Below are 18,460 nucleotides of genomic sequence, written 5' to 3' on the forward strand. Positions count from 1 at the left end.
GAGATCATGTATTTTGAATTGTTAAATATTGCCAAGTTCATCCTTTTCAACTTCTTGAAAGAACGATCTCCAAAGCAAATCCATAAAATACTCATTCCCAACATCTTGTGGACATTTCTTTTCGTTATACAATTTGATGAATCCTTGCGCCATCCACATATAAATCAAACTCACCTTTTCAATCTTACAATCCTTTGGAAATATACTACAAAAAGCAAAACATTGCTTCAAATGTGATGGGAGATGATCGTAACTCAACTTTAATGTTGGTAAAATATCATTGGCTTCCTCAGATATATTCAAAAGGTCATTGTCTTTGAATAATTGCCACTCTCTTACAGATTTTCTTAAATACAACAGACCTCCTATTGCTCTTATAGCAAGCGGAATCCCTCCACACTTCTTTAGAATCTCATTCCCAATTTTTTCAAAACTTGCATTCTTCAATTCTTCCCCCTCTTTAAACGCCATCTTCTTCAATAAAGACCAAGACTGTTGATCATCTAAACCCCTTAACAAGTGCAATTGCATAGATTTTGTAATCTCTGCCACTTTTTTAATGCGTGTAGTCAATAATATTCCACTGCCTCTTGCGCCACCCGTCAAAATATCTTTCAAGCTAAGCCATTTCTCACGATTCTCATTCCACACATCATCCAACACAAGCAAGTATCTTTTTCCATTAATTTCTTTTTGAAGATTATTGACTAATGTGTTCATTTCAAGGTCTTTCGGTTTCTCATTTTTTATACATTCCAAGATTTTCTCAACAATTATCTTCACATCAAAATTCTCAGAGACACACACCCACACTTTTGGCTCAAAATGGTCTCTGAGTTCTTTATCATTGAAGACAAGTTGAGCAACTGTGGTCTTTCCTAGTCCTCCGATACCAACTATCGGAAGGACAGAAACATTCTCCTTAACATTGGGATCCAACAGAGATCCAATAATGGCCTTCTTATCCTCCTCCCTCCCAATAACATTTTCAGCACTTACAAAGGAATGAGTCTGCCGTCTTGACTCATTCCTGACTTGTATCTCCTCACGACGTTCATCCAAGTGAAACTGCCTGTCCGCAGCTATAGCAACTAGCCTCTCCCTCATCTCCTTAACCTTATGACCCATTCTAATACCATATGCAGGCTGGTTAGGTTTGGAAAATAAGATGCGTACCTTTTTGGCCTTGTCACGGGTCATCACTTCCCGTTGTAGGGCCTCAGTGGAGATTTCATCCAGTAAGTCATCCGCATCAAACATGGCGTCCTTAAGCCTTTGCAGCCACACTTTGATCGCTTCACTGTTGTGTTGCTTCGCCTCTGCACCCATAAGGACAGCTTTGATAGTGGAAACTGTCTCCTTGAGTTTGTTGATCTCGTCTTTGACACCCCAGATGAGCGCAACCTCTGAGAGTGCTAGCTTGCCCGCTATCCCGATGATTCCCTTAGCAACTCCGGACAGAGCTCCTTCCGCCATTTCTTCAATTAGAGAGAATTGAATGAATGCTAATTGTGTCTTTGTGAGAACAGAGAACTGGAGGGTAAGAGTAAAACCAGAACAATCTGTGACAGTGGGTGGGAATGGACTATTCAGGTGGAATAAAAGACAAAGACCATACTTTTTGAGTGCTTCGATGAAAGTAAAACGCGTGGTTGTGGGGTACAAAGATCCGAAGAAAACAAGCATAGTTCCCCAATTTGCCATTATTAAAGAAAACCGTGTGGACCTCAGCACCGAAAGAAAACCGTGTGGACCACAAGTGTTTCCTTTCCACTCTTCGCCATTATTATTAAAGCAACCTTTGTCAACTGTCATATACACATGCACTACTACCGTAGTTTTTGACTTCTATCTTTCTTCTCAAACCTTTTCTGAGTTCACACAGAAATTATATACTGTTCTTGTTGTTGATGTGCGGCAAAAATGGCCCATTACCATCAATTTTCAAAATAATTTGCCCAGAAACACTGTTTCTGAACTATATAGCAATGCACAACTTTTTTGGGTACTCGAGCTTGGTGAACTTGAGTACCATGTTTTTTTAATCCACTGTCGCCCCATATTCAAGGAGCCCTATAGTGGCGTTTTTAAGCCCTATAGTGACGTTTTCGGGCCCTATAGCGGCGTTTTTAAGCCCCCATACCAGGTTAAGGGGCCCTATAGTGACGTTTTCGGGCCCTATAGCGGCGTTTTCCTGCAAATTTTTTTTATAAGTCCCCATAACAGGTTCAAGGAGCCCTATAGTGGCGTTTTTAAGCCCTATAGTGGCGTTTTTAAGCCATACAGTGACGTTTTTGGGCCCTATAGCGGCGTTTTCCTGCAAAATTTTTTTATAAATCCCCATAACAGGTTCAATGGGCCCTATAGTGGCGTTTTTTGGCCCGAAAACGTCACTATAGGGCTTAAAAACGCCACTATAGGGCTCCTTGAATATGGGGTGATAGTGGATTAAAAAAACATGGTACTCGAGCTTGCCAAGCTCGAGTACCTAAAAAAGTGGTATATTGCTATATAGTTTGGAAACAGTGTTTCTGGGCAAATTATTTTGAAAATTGATGGTAATGGGCCATTTTTGCCGTTGATGTGCACTAGCTAGGTTGTCCGAAATTTCAAGGCCCACTAATTGGAGTTGATTCGGGAAGGGTAAAAGCTTAGTCTAAACCTTATCTTGATGGGCTTCAGTGAGGCCTATGACTTTTTTAAGGGTTAAGTAAGGCCCATGGCTGAATTGGGGATGGGGAAGATGGCTCATGATAGCCTTTTTCACATAATGATAATATCCACTTCCTTCTCTCGGGAAAGAGTTTTCACCTGAGTTTTCCACACTACTTGTTTTTATAGAACCAAGATAACTGACTCAAGGCAGTTTTGAGTTTTCACATTTCAACATAGTTTCGCATATCATTTTGTTTACTACCAATAACTTTGTTTATCAAATTAGATAGATGAAAATGTGCACTAAATTTGGCTTGCTTATATATATAAATATAATGAATATAATACTTTATACATATCTAATGTATTATAAGTTTTTAACGTTGAAAAATTAATTTCATAGATATTATATCACAAATAAAATTAACAACTTGTTTTTATCAACCAAAAAAAAAAAAAAAATTAACAACTTGACTTGCCAATACACTAATAACCCAATGATATTCTACCTTTGGTTTTTTTTTTTTTTTTTTTTTTTTTTTTTTTTTTTTGTGTTGATAATTTTATAGTTTGGAGAGCGTGAGAATTTAAATCTTGGATGTATCAATCAGAAACATTAGGAATTGCCAACTAATTGAATTACAAAACATTACATCCTTGTTGATAGCTATTGTTTGTGGATTTGATCCCGTTTGTAGAAGAGTACGTAGTTAATTAAGGATTAAAAATATATATATATATATATATATATATATTGTTGCCAATGAAGTATGGACAATGAAAGTAGTCTTTGTGCTCTGCTGAGTTTATTTTCCAATTTATTTACTTTATTTTTTAAGCAAAATAAGTTAATACAATGAAACTAAACTCATCAACAATCCTTAAATAAGTCAATTAAAAGCTTCTTGCTTAAGTTATATGTTGGTTTTAAGGAATACAAATCCTCTTTACCACCTTTTGAGTTCCACCATTTGCAACTTGCCATTTATTTTTTTCACTTTTTATATAAAATAATCAAAATTAAAAAAAAAAAAATCAAAACACATGGCATGCGTACCATGATTGGTGGAAAAAAAAAGTGGAATACAAAAAGTTATACAAAATATTTTTATTCGATTTCAAATAATATCAATCAACAATTTTATAATGCATTAAACATCTTTGATTACAAATTTATGATTAAAAGGAACAATCTCAAATAAACCAAGATCAAATTTCAGGTAATTTCTTCTAAACGGATGTTCCAATATCTTTTTGTCATTTATTTATCCATACTTCTTTTCTTTATAATTTTTTTATTATATATATATAAAAAAGGAGAGAGAGACGATATGCCCTAAAATAGAAAATAAATAATTTATTTTATGGAACCTTCGTTTCCCTTTTTTTTTCACAACTTATTAAAGTGATAGAATGTGATTAGTATAACATCACTTTTACATGTGATTATCACTAATATTAATTTTGGTATACATTAATCATAATCCATCGTCTATAGTTATTAAAAAAATTGTGAAATTTGTTGTGTCATTTTTAGATATATTGATAAATAGTTCTAAGATCTTGCAAATTGGATCGATTTACCTATTTGATGGAACTCCTTGTTTATAAAGTTGAACAACAAAGCTTGCCATAAATTCAACCACTTAACGTCAAAAAATAGGACAAACCAAAATTGCATCCAAAAGGTTAATACCTATCATTATTAGAATCAACTTTTTTTTTTTTTTTTTGCTGAATAACAAAAAAAAAAAAAAGCAAACAAACAAACTTTATAAAGAGAGAACAATAGAGGTATCATCTCTTTCCAAAGGTTAGTTAATTTGGCACGATAATTTGACCTCTTTCATATGATACATTATTATTAAACAATTTGAGAGCAAAACTCATTTCATAGTACATACCCAAATTGTCATAAAGTAAAAACATACAAATGTCCACAGGAGGACCGTAAAAAACAATTAAATCCTAGTCAAGATCTGAACCTTTTTTTAGTTAGAGCATCAATGCATTTATTTGTTTCACGAAAACAGAAATTCATCTTCAATTAAAGAATTTGACTTGCGAGAGTCTTGCAATCCAAAATAAGAGAATCATGAAAGAAGACATCACACCCAAGGCTTTCCTCTTTTCATATTCATCCAGTGAACATGGTCCACAAAATCTACCAGTCCAAACTTTTAGCTTGGTTCAGACATGGGAGCAAGGAATGGTAATTTTTTAGAATCTTTATTAGGGGTTGGAATCAGAGGTAGTGGGACCCTTCAAAGTCCTAGATAAGGAGAGAGATGGGCTCAATTTGAAGCCTTCAAAAGCACTCGACATTTTCTTGATTCCAACAATATATAACGGACAAACAAGGCACACCCAAATGCACCTCCCGCTCCCATTCCTTAGTCAATCATCCTCTACTAAAAGACAAACATACGCCCGATATTTTCGTCGAAAAAGTGTTCTTACATGGACAGCACTGTCTTTTGGTCTTCTTATTCAGTGTCTCACAGTCGGTGATATTGATGACGCACATTCCCAAAAAAAAAAAAAAAAAAAGATAAAAAGAAGAAGAAGAAGATTGCTTTAGACGACAAAAAAGGAATATAGTAGTATCATATTTATTGGTCTACTTAGATTCTTTTTTTTTTTTTTTTTCTGAATATTGGTCTACTTAGATTCAGTTATATATATTCACACAGTTGACAAACAACGTCGGTTTCTCTTTTGGGTAACCAACGAAGGTCGTTCTGCTAACGTTTTGAGGGGCTCTCGTTGATGGGTTCTGCTTAGCTTATCTCCTGTGTCTGTATGTTCCTTCTGACCCTTTTTCGTTTTTTTCCAGTTATGTAGAATTCGAATTCTATCTGGGTTTTATAGTTTTTCTGTTATTAAATATAGTTTGTATCTGGTTTTGTTTTTTGGTGCGATGGATGAAGGGCATGTTTAGTTGATGATTATTATTGGTTTTTAAGCTATTGAAGTTGTAAATTTAATAGCTTTCCGCTTTGGGTGTTATAAGGGTACAGTCAGTTTTTCTTTTGCTTATTAGACTGTTGAATTTTACATGAGGATTTTTATGTGGGTAATGCTTCTTTTCCTGAATTGGGGTTGGATGAGGCTCAGAGGGTTGCATAGTTAGGATCTAAACAACACTGTACTTTGAAAGTTTTTGTCTTTTGGGGCTGTCCAATATAGTCTGGAGGAAAGGGGGTTGCTTTGATGACACTATGATAGACAAGAAGGGACATATGAAAGTTATTCAGAAAATTTCCTAGGTTCTTCACGGGATTTGATTAAGCTATTAGTGTATTTGAGAAACATTAAAATTGACTAAATGTAACAAGTAAAGAATTTGAGAACCTTGTGTTCACCTAAATTCAATAGAAATGGTCCCTTCATCGTTTTCAATTTTTCTAAATTTGATATTTTAGATTTTGTTGAGTTAATTGGAGTCCATATGTTCTATATCTGTATCTGGTTCAACGCTTTGTGTAGCTTAAAATGGTCAAATTCATTTCTTACATTATTAATGTGTTGTGAAAAGTTATGCATTTGAGTATTTGAGCTTCCTGTCCTATATGTAAATCATGCAAAAAGAAAGTAAAATTATTCATCTGTTAGCTAGGCTGGACAACAGGGGAATTTCTTTGATTTGCCAAAATACTTGCCCAACATTACATCAATGTATCAAATTTACTAATTTGAGTTGTTAGCAAAATTGAAGACCAAGTGAATGACATTTATTTTGGGCATAGATTAGGAACAAGATGGTGTCTTTTTTTTTTTAAACATATGAAATGGGATGTAGCTGAATTTGAGTAGAGGAATGCTGGAAAAGAGAGGAACAGGATTCGGTCCCTTTGTTAAGATTGTTTTAATTATTTTCCTCTCCTGCGATTCATTAGTCTCAAATGATATCGAAAATATTTCTTATACTTGGTAACAGAGCATCATTGTGAGTATGTTCAATTGGCAAGAGTGTCCTGAAAGATATAGAGGCTCATTTGGTTAGATGTGGTAGAGGCTTGAACATGAGCCATGATGGGGATGACTTGTTGGCATTCACATGTAAGTGTTGAGTTTGAGAGATTGATATAATAGTTAATCCCCAAACAAGATGGCCTAAGAAAGGCCATCTTGAATGGTCTAGATTCATGCTATGTGGCATTCACATACTTGAATGGTCTAGATTCATGCTATTTCTGCATCATGCTTAGCATCTTGTATGTTAGGAAGACCATTCCCCACAAGAAAGGCCAAAACGTTAATTCCCAACCCCTCCCCCCAAAAAAAGAAAAAGAAAAAGACAAAGTTAAACTGCAACGATATGAAGGGTGCTTCACCAATTCCAATGTAGCCCTCATTCCAGCACTGCTATCCTTAAAGGGTAGGGGTGGTTAGTGACTCCTTGAGTCTGCAAGCATGTATACTTTCATTACCCCTTGAGTATGCTATCCTTGTATGTTGGCATGTTTTTTGATGATGATAACCCGTGTTACCTTCAACTTGGCTTAGCAACAACTATGTTTGGAAATATTTAGGGCATTTAAGAATTTTGCTGGGTGTGGTAAAATTCTCATAGTCATTGCATGGATGACAAAGTATAATCATCAGTAAACCTAGTTCTGATTTGTTGGAAATAAAGGAGAGATATAACTTGAATTTTCTTGAAATTCATGCAAAATGAAATTACCAATAAACCATTATTAATGAAATACACTTTAGAGATAAATTCTCTTTTTATTGCTTATACTAGTGAGATCTCTAATAAGAAAGAAGTCTAACAAATAGCAACATTATTCACTTGCTTAAAAAGTACCTTTTTTATTTTTAAATTTCCTTTAGGCAGCTGGACATATAAATGTTATAGACATATTATGGATCCAGTAAAACATTGAATTATATAAACAGAAATATCATAGTTTGTTTAGTTGTTAAATTTGTTTAAAGACATTAACTTCAGCCAATTAAGGTAATGGTTAAAAGCTTTGAATTAAGATTGAGCAATAGAAATGCATCACTAAAGCTCAGTAAGTAGCTAAGCCTATCAACTTATATGAGAAAGTCAAATGACAACTAATTCATGAATATATTATTTCTATAGTTGACGTGAATGATCATTTATTCCAATTTGGAATAAAAGTAATAAATGTTTTATAAAAAAATACTCCAACATGTTTACTCTGCTAAATTGCTATTTATGCTTGTTCTCTCATGCTTTAGTTCATATTTTGCAGGTTCCCATTTTTTAAAAAAGTATCATGATGGGAATAGTATTGAAGATGATGATGATGATTTGTTCACTAAGCCCCTTGGAAGACGGTCTGTCATTTATTATGGCATGGGTCACATGCTCAATGATATCACTGTTGCCTGTTGGTTCACTTACCTCTTATTGTTCTTGACAGATATTGGACTTTCTCCAAAGTATATATCTTATTACCTGGCCAGCAATTTATAATATCACATTACAGTTGTTATGGATGTTTTCTGTTGAAATTTGGTTCATATTATGTTGAAAAAGAACAATACATGGAAGGAAAGTGGTGTTTATCCTGGGTAATGTTGAATTTGGTAATAAGGGATTTACCAGGTACAAGTTTTATATGTTATTTGGGAAAAGTAAATCTGGTGATATTCTACCAGACTCAAACTCTTATTCTTTGCAGCATGATGAGATTTTAGTTTTGGGATATAGTGAAATCAGCAAACAATTAATATCAAGCACACACTAATGACACTACCTATAACTTCTTGATCTCCTTATGTTTTCATCAAAATTATTCTTGAATAAAGTTTTTTGTGTGTTGCTGCATTGAGTTCTGTTTACCTCATGGTATAAATGGATTGTTGAGCTCCTATAATTTTTTTTTTTTTTTTTGACATTTTTGTTTCATTTTATAGGGAAGTTGCTATGGTTATGCTTTCAGGTCAAGTAGCTGATGGATTTACAACCATATTGGCTGGTGAACTGGTACATACATACACACACACACACACACACACACATATATATATATATATATTTTTTTTTTTTTAATTTTTTTTTTCTGTGTTTTTTTTTACTCACAACTTGATATGCTAAACATACATAACCAGATACTGTAAAATTAGAACAGTGGAATATTATATCTATCTGGTCCTTTTTTTTTTTTTTTTTTTTTGTTTTGAATGCTTTTTAATATCCATTCATTGTTTTTTCCTTTCATTGATTTTTCTTTTTGTTATTTAATTCACTGGAGCCTTCACAATGGTGCTCAAGTTTGAGTCTAGTGACAAGTTAACATGTGTTTCTTATACTTCTTACATGTGTGTGTTTGATTCATTTTGCATTGCTTGCTTCTAGTACAAGAATTAAATGAAGAAAAAAAAGGGAAATAGCAAGCACTTTCTCTAATTTGTGATTGGGCTTACAAGAGGGTTTTACACATGTGAAACATTTTTAAAAAAAAAATGTCTAATATACATTGACAATATTGAACAAAAGGAATTGAATTTTATATGTTCTTCAAATCAGTTTTTTAAACCTCATTTTCTAGCTCTATATGGGCAAATGGTTTCAGAAGAAAGTACAAATGCAGATGTCATGTCTGATTGTTATGTTTTCATGTCCTACACAAGATTGTATGCACATATTATGATTGCCTAGGACTAGGTTTTAATATCCAGTTATTCTGTCTCCTAAATGATTGAAAATCATATATTTTTACAGGGTCTTTACCACAACTCCAGCAGTTCGATAGGACTAACTCTCTTTCATTTCACGGGATGGCAATAAGGCTGTGCATGGACTAGCTCAATATGCTAGAGGTCTTTCAAACTTTAGTGCTTGGATAGATGAGACACTATTTATTATTGAGCATTTGGTTACTCAAGACGTACTGTTTTTTTCCTCGTCTGAATAAATAAAAAGTGAATGATAAAGTTAGGTAGGATAGGATATCACAAGCATGATAAAAATTATCTCCAGTGTATTGCTTTTGAGTTTTAAGTATATATAGGCACTTGTCTAGCTTCCTTGCATCTTTATAATTTTTTTATTTTTTCGAAACATAAATCTCTTGTGCTTAGTTTTTTTCTTTTAGGGAGGTTTTATACATCCAGGGACTATATTCTAACGAAAAGATCGAAGTATTCAACAAAGGTTAGAAATTGGTGGTAGCTAGTATTTATTTTCACAGCTAAAAACTGGTATATTAGATATACTCAAAAATACAAAAATGGAATTTATTAAACTGTATGAAATTAGATGAAAGAAAGTTCACATATTGAAAAAATATAAATTAAAGAATGAGAATACTATGAGCAGATAATATTCTCATAATATTTTGAGTCAAAAAATTAAACAATTCCATTCCTCTTAGTGCTAATGTCAGTTATGGTTAGCTATGCAATGGCAGATGCAGCCAAAGACAGAATAGTGTGCAAAGCAACAGGTAGGGCTGGCTACATGTCCGCCTTGCGTTGGTGGTCAAGCAAAAGCACCTACATCCAGACTGTGGCACTAGTCTCAAACAAGTCCAAGGAAAACAAGAAGTGTTTGTGTGCAACTCTTGCTTTGGGACTACAAATTAATGCAACTCTTGCTTTGGGCCTGCCTTCAGTTTGCCATGCCTCTGCTTAAATAGAAAACTATTTAAATTTGTGGTAATTTCTTTGGCTACAGGTGGAGGGAGTTCCACGAGTGCCAAAATTGAGGGGACTAGTGGTTAGGACTAGAGATAGTTTGTAATGGAAATTGTCATTGGTGGGGCCCTTACATGGTGTTTCTTCAGTTCACAGCTGTTCCTATTTTTTTTGCTGAATAGTTCACACCTGTTCCTATAAGCACTTGGATTGTCACTCCTCAATAACTTGGCCTTGATTGCTATTTCTGTTTTGTAATTGTTATACTCGGTGTTATGGTTTTGTTTTGTTTTGTTTTTTTTAATACTCCCTGCCTTTATTTATCCCAAAAATAATAATAAAAACTTTCCAACTCTCCCTTTGTCTCAGCTTCTCCACAAGGAGTATCATTAGAATTATGTTTTCCTTAAAAATCTTAGGGTCAGACATGTAAAATTAGTAATTTAAAAACTCTTAATTTTTAGCTAAATAAAAAAAAATTCTCCCAACTCCACATTTTTTTCTCACTTTATTGCCAAATATACAACTCCTTTTTTATTTTGAAAAATATATAAACACCCCCCCCCCACCCCCCAACAAACTTACAATTTTTTTTTTTATCACTAAACTATTCTTTTCCCACCTCCACATTTCTCTCTCATATTAGTAGTCAGGTACTAATACAAATTTTTTTTAAATAAAATAAAATTGCCATAAGTATAATGTGTAAACTAAAAAATTAAAAATAAAAAGCCTCATTACACGAGTAATGTGCGCGTGATGAGACTAGTAATAATACTATAATGCACATAGTTGTGGAATACAACTATACAAGAATGAAAAATTCACAATTCCCCAACTTGGATCTATAATCAAAATCAGACAAAAAACACCAAAAGAAAACCGTGTTGGTACATACTAGGTTGTTCGAAGTTGCAAGGCCCACTTGGAGTTGATTCAAGAAGGTCGCCCAAAAGCTTAGCCCAAAAATTCTCTTGATGGGCTTTAAATGTGGCCCATGAATTTTTGAAGGGTTAAGTAAGGCCCATGGTCAAATTGCTAATGAGGATGATAATATTAGCCTTTTTCATAGAATATCAGATTTCTTCTTTGGTGAAAAAGTTTACAACTGAGTTTTCCACACTTAATAGATTTTTTTTCATTTGTGAACTTAGAATGGCTAGCATTCACCCTCATTTGTCTTTGATGATTAAAATATAATTTTGAAAGGATAGCGGTAGTAAGACAAAAATCTTACAACAATTTATATATCTATCATGTCTTTTTTGGCCTATTATGAATATGTACAATGCAATGTTGTACTTGCTAATTTAGTACATTCAATTGCTAAGCTCTTCAATTCTAGTCCATAGTTTCTTTTGGCTCTATAGTTTATCCGGGGGGAGCAATTAACCCTATCCACAGGAATTAAAGTTGGATTTATAGAATTCTTAGAGTATCATGTGAGAATTCATCATTGGGGTTTTTTTGATGCATGACTACCTAGCATGCTAGCATTTATCATGGGAACAAACAATCACTAGTATAAAAGAGGGGCATTTTTCAAAGGTCTTCTTTGCTTGAATCTATCTCATCCATTTCTTACGTATCATACCATTAGAATCCCTTTAATGGACTCATTTTTCAAGAAATACCAGATTTAATAATAAAGAACCATTCGTTAATTTGGTTTTAAACCATAGGTTCTCCCCAAAAAAAGAAAAAAAGAAAAAAAAGAAATGAATAAGCTATTATAATTTCTTAATGACAGTTCACAACTTGCTCTTCTTAATAATAATAAAAAATTCATAAAAATACTTTAAAAGTTTTTTAATACACCAAACTTTTATTTTTATTTTCATACTACAAGAATTATTTATTTGGATCTTGAAATTCTAGATATGATTTTTTGAGAAGAAAATTCTAGATTGGATGATGCTGCCATTTTGTTTAATAAGATATCAAAGTAGTAGACAATTGATTGATTCATTCCATAATAAAAATAATTGCACAAAATTGAAATCCTTAGATTGACTCGAGGGTTTACTTTGCCTTTTTAAGGGCAATTGTTTAATGCACTTCAGAGCATGATAAAATTGGGTAGGATTGGATGTCACAAGCAAGCTTCTCCAGTGCAGTCCAAATATTCAACAAAAGATTAGATATATTGGTGGTAGCTAATATGTATTTTCACAGCTAAAAACCGGTACTCCATGTAAGATATTGATCGAAAATTAATTTTACTGGAGGACCATTGAAGTGCAGTATTCGTGAAAACATATAACAAATTATTGGTTGGGGAAATCTTTTTTTTTTTTAATTTAAATTACTACATGTAGGTAAAAATTCATACATTTTTAAGAAGAGAAGCTAAAAACAAGTGGATCCTTGTACCTTCATATGTCATGATAAATTCAAGTGGATTGGCAGTAACATGTCCATGAATTGTTCTAAGTTCTAACTCTTGTTTTATGTTTCTGCCCTTTCTTGGGTATAAGTTTGTCAAACTGGAGAATGTTTTGGTCCAAATTTTAACTCGTGTCTAAAAGGAATTGAGGCTCAAACAAAACAGAGAGAATGCTGGCCCAAGAAGTGTAAAAGAAAAACAAAAATGAAGGGCAGGTAGGGGTCGTATTGTGATGTTGATGTCATTAAAAATGGTGCATAATAGCATAATTTCAATCTGAATCTATATAATATGAATATCTAAAAGTGTAATATTTATTGTTGCTACGCTCATGTTAAGCAGCCACATTTGTATAACATTTCGGTCCATTTTAGTTTCATTTGATACATTTTTGTCAGCTTCTATTCATTTCGGTGTCCAATTTGAAGAATAATAAATTTAAATTTTAAAATTTTTAGTAGTACCTAAAGAAATTAGGAAAATAAAATGCATTATAAAAATAATTAAAAGAATATGAACCAGTTCAAAAATCAATGAAAAGCATCAAAAATAATAATTTTATATATTTGTAAAGATAGAAAGATAAAAATTACTTTTATAAATTGTTTAATTTTTAGGGAGAACAAATTATCTACAATAAAATTTTGAGAATAAATTATACGTTATACTATAATTTGGAAGTACATATAATAATTATGGAACTTGGCTCACCACATCATGTACTGACTTATTGCGCTATGTGAGGTTGGTGACTATGACCACAGGAAAACTACAGTGTTACTAGCAACTGTGACTAAAGAAAGAAAATATGCTTGGTAGATTTCATCTTGTGCATTTATTAGAGGAATGGAATTTGAGGCTTTTAGCTACTTTTCTTGCAACCTGCCGCAATCATAGAATGGCACATCTAATTAGATAGCAATTGTTGAGCTATCCTTAAGAGTGTATATCATTCAATGTTGAATGTTTTCAACAAGTAGTGACTACTGAGGGCAAATGCAATGATACAAAATGGCAATAGCCGTACACCCAAGCACTTTGATACTTCCATTACTTTTAGTGCTAATATCAGTTATGGTTAGCTATACAATGGCAGATGCAGCCAAAGACAGAGGAATGTGCAAAGCAACTAGTTGGACTGGCTACATGTCTGCCTTACGTTGGTGGTCAAGCAAAAGCACCTACACCAGATTGTTGCACTGATCTAACAAGTCCTAACGGACAACAAGAAGTGCTTGTGTGTTATCATCAGAGATCGTAACGATCCTGAATTAGGACTACAGATTAATGTAACACTTGCTTTGGGCCTGCCTTCAGTTTGCCATTGAAAGTTCAAAAATGTGTACAAAAACACTTTTGAACGTTTATACCCCCAAAAACCAATTTAATCAACACACGCAATATGTTAAACAATAGTGTGCGGAAACTTAACATATGCTATAACATGGTATTGATTAAACAACTATCTAAGCCACAACAAAATAAACCACAGCAGATAATGTAAAGGCAGAGATAGAGAGGAAGGAAGATGCAAACACAGCGATAACACCAGATATGTTATCGAAGAGGAAACCGAAGACCTCGGCGAAAAACCTCTCCGCCGCCCTCCAAGCGGTAATCAATCCACTAGAAAATACAGTTGGGATACAAGGACAGCAATAGACCCTCCAAGCCTAATCTACCCAATGCACCTAAGCCCTCCAAGCTTCTTGCTCCAACGAGGTTGCGCCGAACCTTTTTCTTTTCTAGCTTTCCGGATTCCGCTACTTCACCGTAGCATCAACCAATGAATATTGGCTCCTTCCTAACTGCTTCCCAGAACTCCAAACGACTGTCTCACAGAGATGATAATGGTGAGAACCAGGTTTGGTATAAAGTCCTCTCAAGGATTTGACAATGGAGAGGAAGAGAGTGAGGGATTTTGATGAGACTCTAAGGTAGAGATTGTGGGTAAAACAATCTGGTTTTTCTTTAGGGTTTCTCTCTCAAAATTCTCTCTGGAAGCTCTCTTTCAATCGTGGGTTAAAAGGGTATTTATACTGAAGAGGAGTGGAATGCGAAACGTCAGGTTTTTCCAAAACAGGGGTGGCTCGCGGCTTGACCTCGCGGCTTGACTAAGTCGCGAGTTCCAGTCGCGAGTTAACCGTATGGCCAGTTGTCCTGTTTTGTCCTGTAGTGCTCCAGCTAGCATGACTGTTCATCTTCCAGCATGCTTGGCACGTGTGCATCTTCTGGCGGGTTGAAGCCGCGAGACCAGTCGCAAGTCCCAGCCGCGACTCTCTGTTTTCTTGCACACTCTTGAGCAATCTTCACACTAACTCACTCACTACCCTTACAACAATCCCACCTAAATACAGGGTTACTAAATGCTGAATTACAAGCAAATTTGGCACGGAATAAAGCCAATTAGATGGTTGAATAAATTCAACCTTACAATCTCCCCCTTTGGCTATTCCGTGACAAAACCCTAAAACAGACTCTAGACTTAACATGTGAGTTGGGAACAATTGATCAAAACTCACTCACACCTAATTCTAGAAGCTGTGAAGCACTTGAATCATATGAACATAAACTCCTGAAACACAACAATACACCATGATCATTGTAAGCAGAAAATTATTAATGCATATGAAACAGGCAAAAAGAGATCAAGCATAAGATGGAGTTAATGAACAAACCATGGCTTGATCAACCAAGTGAACACCACAAAGTAGTGATCACAGTGTTCATTCACACTTGGAATGAACACAAAGACATACAAGTTAACAAGCACAAGGCAAGACACTTGTATGCTCAACACTCAACCAATGCATAGCTCACATGGCATATGCATCTAGGAACAATCCTACAAGGGCACAAGAGTGACAGTACATAAACCACAATGCAGAACATTAAGATTTAAAATACTGATTCCACATAGCATAAAGGCTGCACTTAAGCATGGTACATACCACAAGGCCTACAAACTATGCATAAAACATAAACCCTCAAAGCTTACAAAAGCATATGGGTACAAACTTAACAAATACCTGAATAACATCATCAAACATATATAAAAGTTTATCCAAGAGTATATGAAAAGATTTAGAAACAGTTATACACCAAAACCCAGTGTATTAAAAAATTATAAAAACCATAAAAACACTAATTACTCCCCCTCAACAAATTACTCCCCCTTAGGAGCTGCTTTTCTGCTTCAATTATCAATGAACTTTCTCCCCCTTTTTGACATGGAATGGCCAAAGGGTCACTGGTCATGCTGAGTTGTGAAGCTGTCAAGTGTAGCAGCCAAGACATCAATCTGGTCTTGCATGGCTCTCATTCTGTCAGAATGCTCAGTCTGGACTGCCCTGATCCCATCAAGCCTTTCCAGAATGATCTGGAAAGCATCTGGAGGTGCATCTGCAGAAGTTGAAGCTCTGGACCTCTTGCCACTCCTCCTTTGTGTTGAGGTGGATGCATGCCCTGCTGCCTCTGCATCAGTCTCCATTGGGACTTCCTCTCCTTCATCACCTTCATCTTCTTCTTCTGGAAGCCTAACACTGATCCTTTTGCAGGTAAGTTTGTTGATTGCAGAGGGTGTGGACATGTGACTGATGTCTTGAGGAATTTGAACACCCTTCCTTCGAAATATCCTCATTAAGAGACTGGGAAAGATCAATTTTGGTCTAGATGTTGTTCTTGTCTCATCCACAATGATGTCAAAGATGTGGGAACTTATATCTATGAAGTTCTTCTCTTTGAGATCCATCAGAAAAATTGCTCTAGCACAATTGATTGTGGTCAACTTCCTAATAGGATAAAGGTTAAACATCATGATTATGGTTAGAACCCTCATGTCCACTGGAAAGGCAGTGGTATTCAAACACTTCCCTTCTCTCTGTCCACCTATTCTCTGTTGAACTGTTTCAATAGAGACACTCCTATCCTTGAAATTGACAAACTCCTCATCATCCAAACCCTCAAGCCCTAGTACATCATCTATGACATGTGCATCCAAGATGAATTCTTTCCCTCTAACCCAGCAATTTAACTCATTCTCCTTTATCACAGCATTTGAATAAAATTCTCTAATCAGAGGTTCACACACCAAAGGGAAATCACTTAAAAGTTTGTCCCATCCTCTTCCTTCAAAACAACTGGGAATAAAAGTTTGCCTTAAATCATCCAAATCCACAAATCTCTCTTGAATGATTCCTGCATTCAAGAAGTTATCCTTGTATCTCTCAAAATGATGAACTGACCTAAACAATCTAGGATCCATCTTAAGTCTTTTGTCAGCCTTCTTCGCAGTAGATTTCTTCTTCTGAGGTGAAGGAGCCATCTGTGAACAATCAGAAAAGGCCACAACAACATATAACAATATATGCGCATAACTAGTCAGTACCATGTAGTTAACAGAGAGAGATATCAATCAAACAAGTGAACTTCAAACACTTAAACAGCAAGCAATTTAGTTCAAACATATGGATAAACCAAGCCTAGGATAGGAAACACATGAACAACATGGTGAAGCCATCCTGAAGGCAGATGAAGGACATTGAGGCAAATTAAGAAAAATGATATGACAAACAAACAATATATTGAACCTAACAGAGTCTTCCCACAGATTATCAAACTAAGACATGCACATCTTGCAAAGGAAAAAAAAACTCACAACTTCAACAGAACCAATAGTAACATCTCAACAGCTCAAAGTTCAGATTGAAATGAAAGGAATACTTAGCTAAGCATAAGATCAATATGACAATGACTATCATTAACACAACCTATAACAACAGAATCCACAAGCTAAGCAAGAACAAAGAGCAGAGACCGAACCACAAACCCATTTCAAAAAACACAATCAAATGCAAAAAAAATCAAGTGTAAAAGCACAAAATCAAGTAGCAAAGAGTGAAAATCAGAAAACCCATACCTGGAACTCGACGATTTTGGGCTGTAAGGATGCAACACAAGAGATTGGAAAAGGGAGCACGGAGTGTTTGGGAGGGAGAGTGTTTAGAGAGAAGATGAACAGTCACAAAAATTCGAGGGAAAAACTGAAAAAGTTTAAAAACTGCTCCTGTTTCTGCAAAACACGCGATTTTCGCGACTGGTTCAAGTCGCCACACAGTCGCCAGCTCAAGCCGCCAAACAACTCAAGATGAAAATTTTGAAAAATTTTTCTAAGTGTTTTTCGCGACTGGAAGGTCTACCCGCGAGTGAGTCGCGAGCTGAGCCGCGAAAATCTCTGAGTGAATCTCGCGACTGGACCTTCCACTCGCGAACAAGTCGCCAAAACTGACCAGCGAAGATGCGACTGAGGCTCGCGACTTGACACACCCGCGACTGAGCCGCCAAAACAGGGCAAAACTGTATTTTTGAAATTTTCAGATTTTTCAGCAAAACACTTTCCAAAAACACCTAAAATACTCAAAAATCTTTTTGTGCTTGAATTAACAAAGATTGAGTATGTGAAAACAAATTTTATCAAGTACAATCACACAAATGAATATGGCATTTATCAAACATAAACTTGTGTGTTGTGTGTGGATACCAACAATGAAATAGTCCTTTGTCTAATGTGAAGCTTCAATGATCAATTCAACCAAGGCATACACAATTAGCACTAGATCATGTGACCAATCTCAATTATAGAAATATGAATATATGACTTCCCACACAACTTGATAACATAACTTGGAGCCTTTCATTTGACTCCACTTTCAGCCATAACATTTGATCTTTTGAGGCAATCATCTCTCATTGTGAGAGGGATAAATAACATTTTTCTTTGAAGAATAGGCCTTTGGCCTT

General features: G+C 35.0%; 1 protein-coding gene and 1 long non-coding RNA gene across 6 annotated transcripts; one reads left to right on the plus strand and one right to left on the minus strand.

The window, feature by feature from the left end:
* Nucleotides 1-21: 21 nt before the first annotated feature.
* LOC126722838 (putative disease resistance protein RGA3) lies at nucleotides 22-1,704 on the minus strand. The gene has a single exon (XM_050425978.1). The coding sequence runs from the start codon at nucleotides 1,702-1,704 to the stop codon at nucleotides 22-24; it is 1,683 nt and encodes a 560-aa protein (XP_050281935.1).
* Nucleotides 1,705-5,211: 3,507 nt separating this feature from the next.
* On the plus strand, nucleotides 5,212-10,557 carry LOC126724173 (uncharacterized). 5 transcript variants are annotated; one of them, XR_007654661.1, is made up of 6 exons: nucleotides 5,212-5,455; nucleotides 7,887-8,076; nucleotides 8,554-8,623; nucleotides 9,362-9,793; nucleotides 10,036-10,191; nucleotides 10,316-10,557. It is a non-coding gene; the product is annotated as an uncharacterized LOC126724173 (long non-coding RNA). The 5 variants fall into 5 exon arrangements; XR_007654662.1 differs by having other exon boundaries at nucleotides 5,214-5,451; nucleotides 10,036-10,557; XR_007654659.1 differs by having other exon boundaries at nucleotides 5,217-5,455; nucleotides 10,036-10,557.
* Nucleotides 10,558-18,460: the final 7,903 nt, after the last annotated feature.

Source organism: Quercus robur, chromosome 4 (assembly GCF_932294415.1).
Source record: "Quercus robur chromosome 4, dhQueRobu3.1, whole genome shotgun sequence".
NCBI classification, from domain to species: domain Eukaryota; kingdom Viridiplantae; phylum Streptophyta; class Magnoliopsida; order Fagales; family Fagaceae; genus Quercus; species Quercus robur.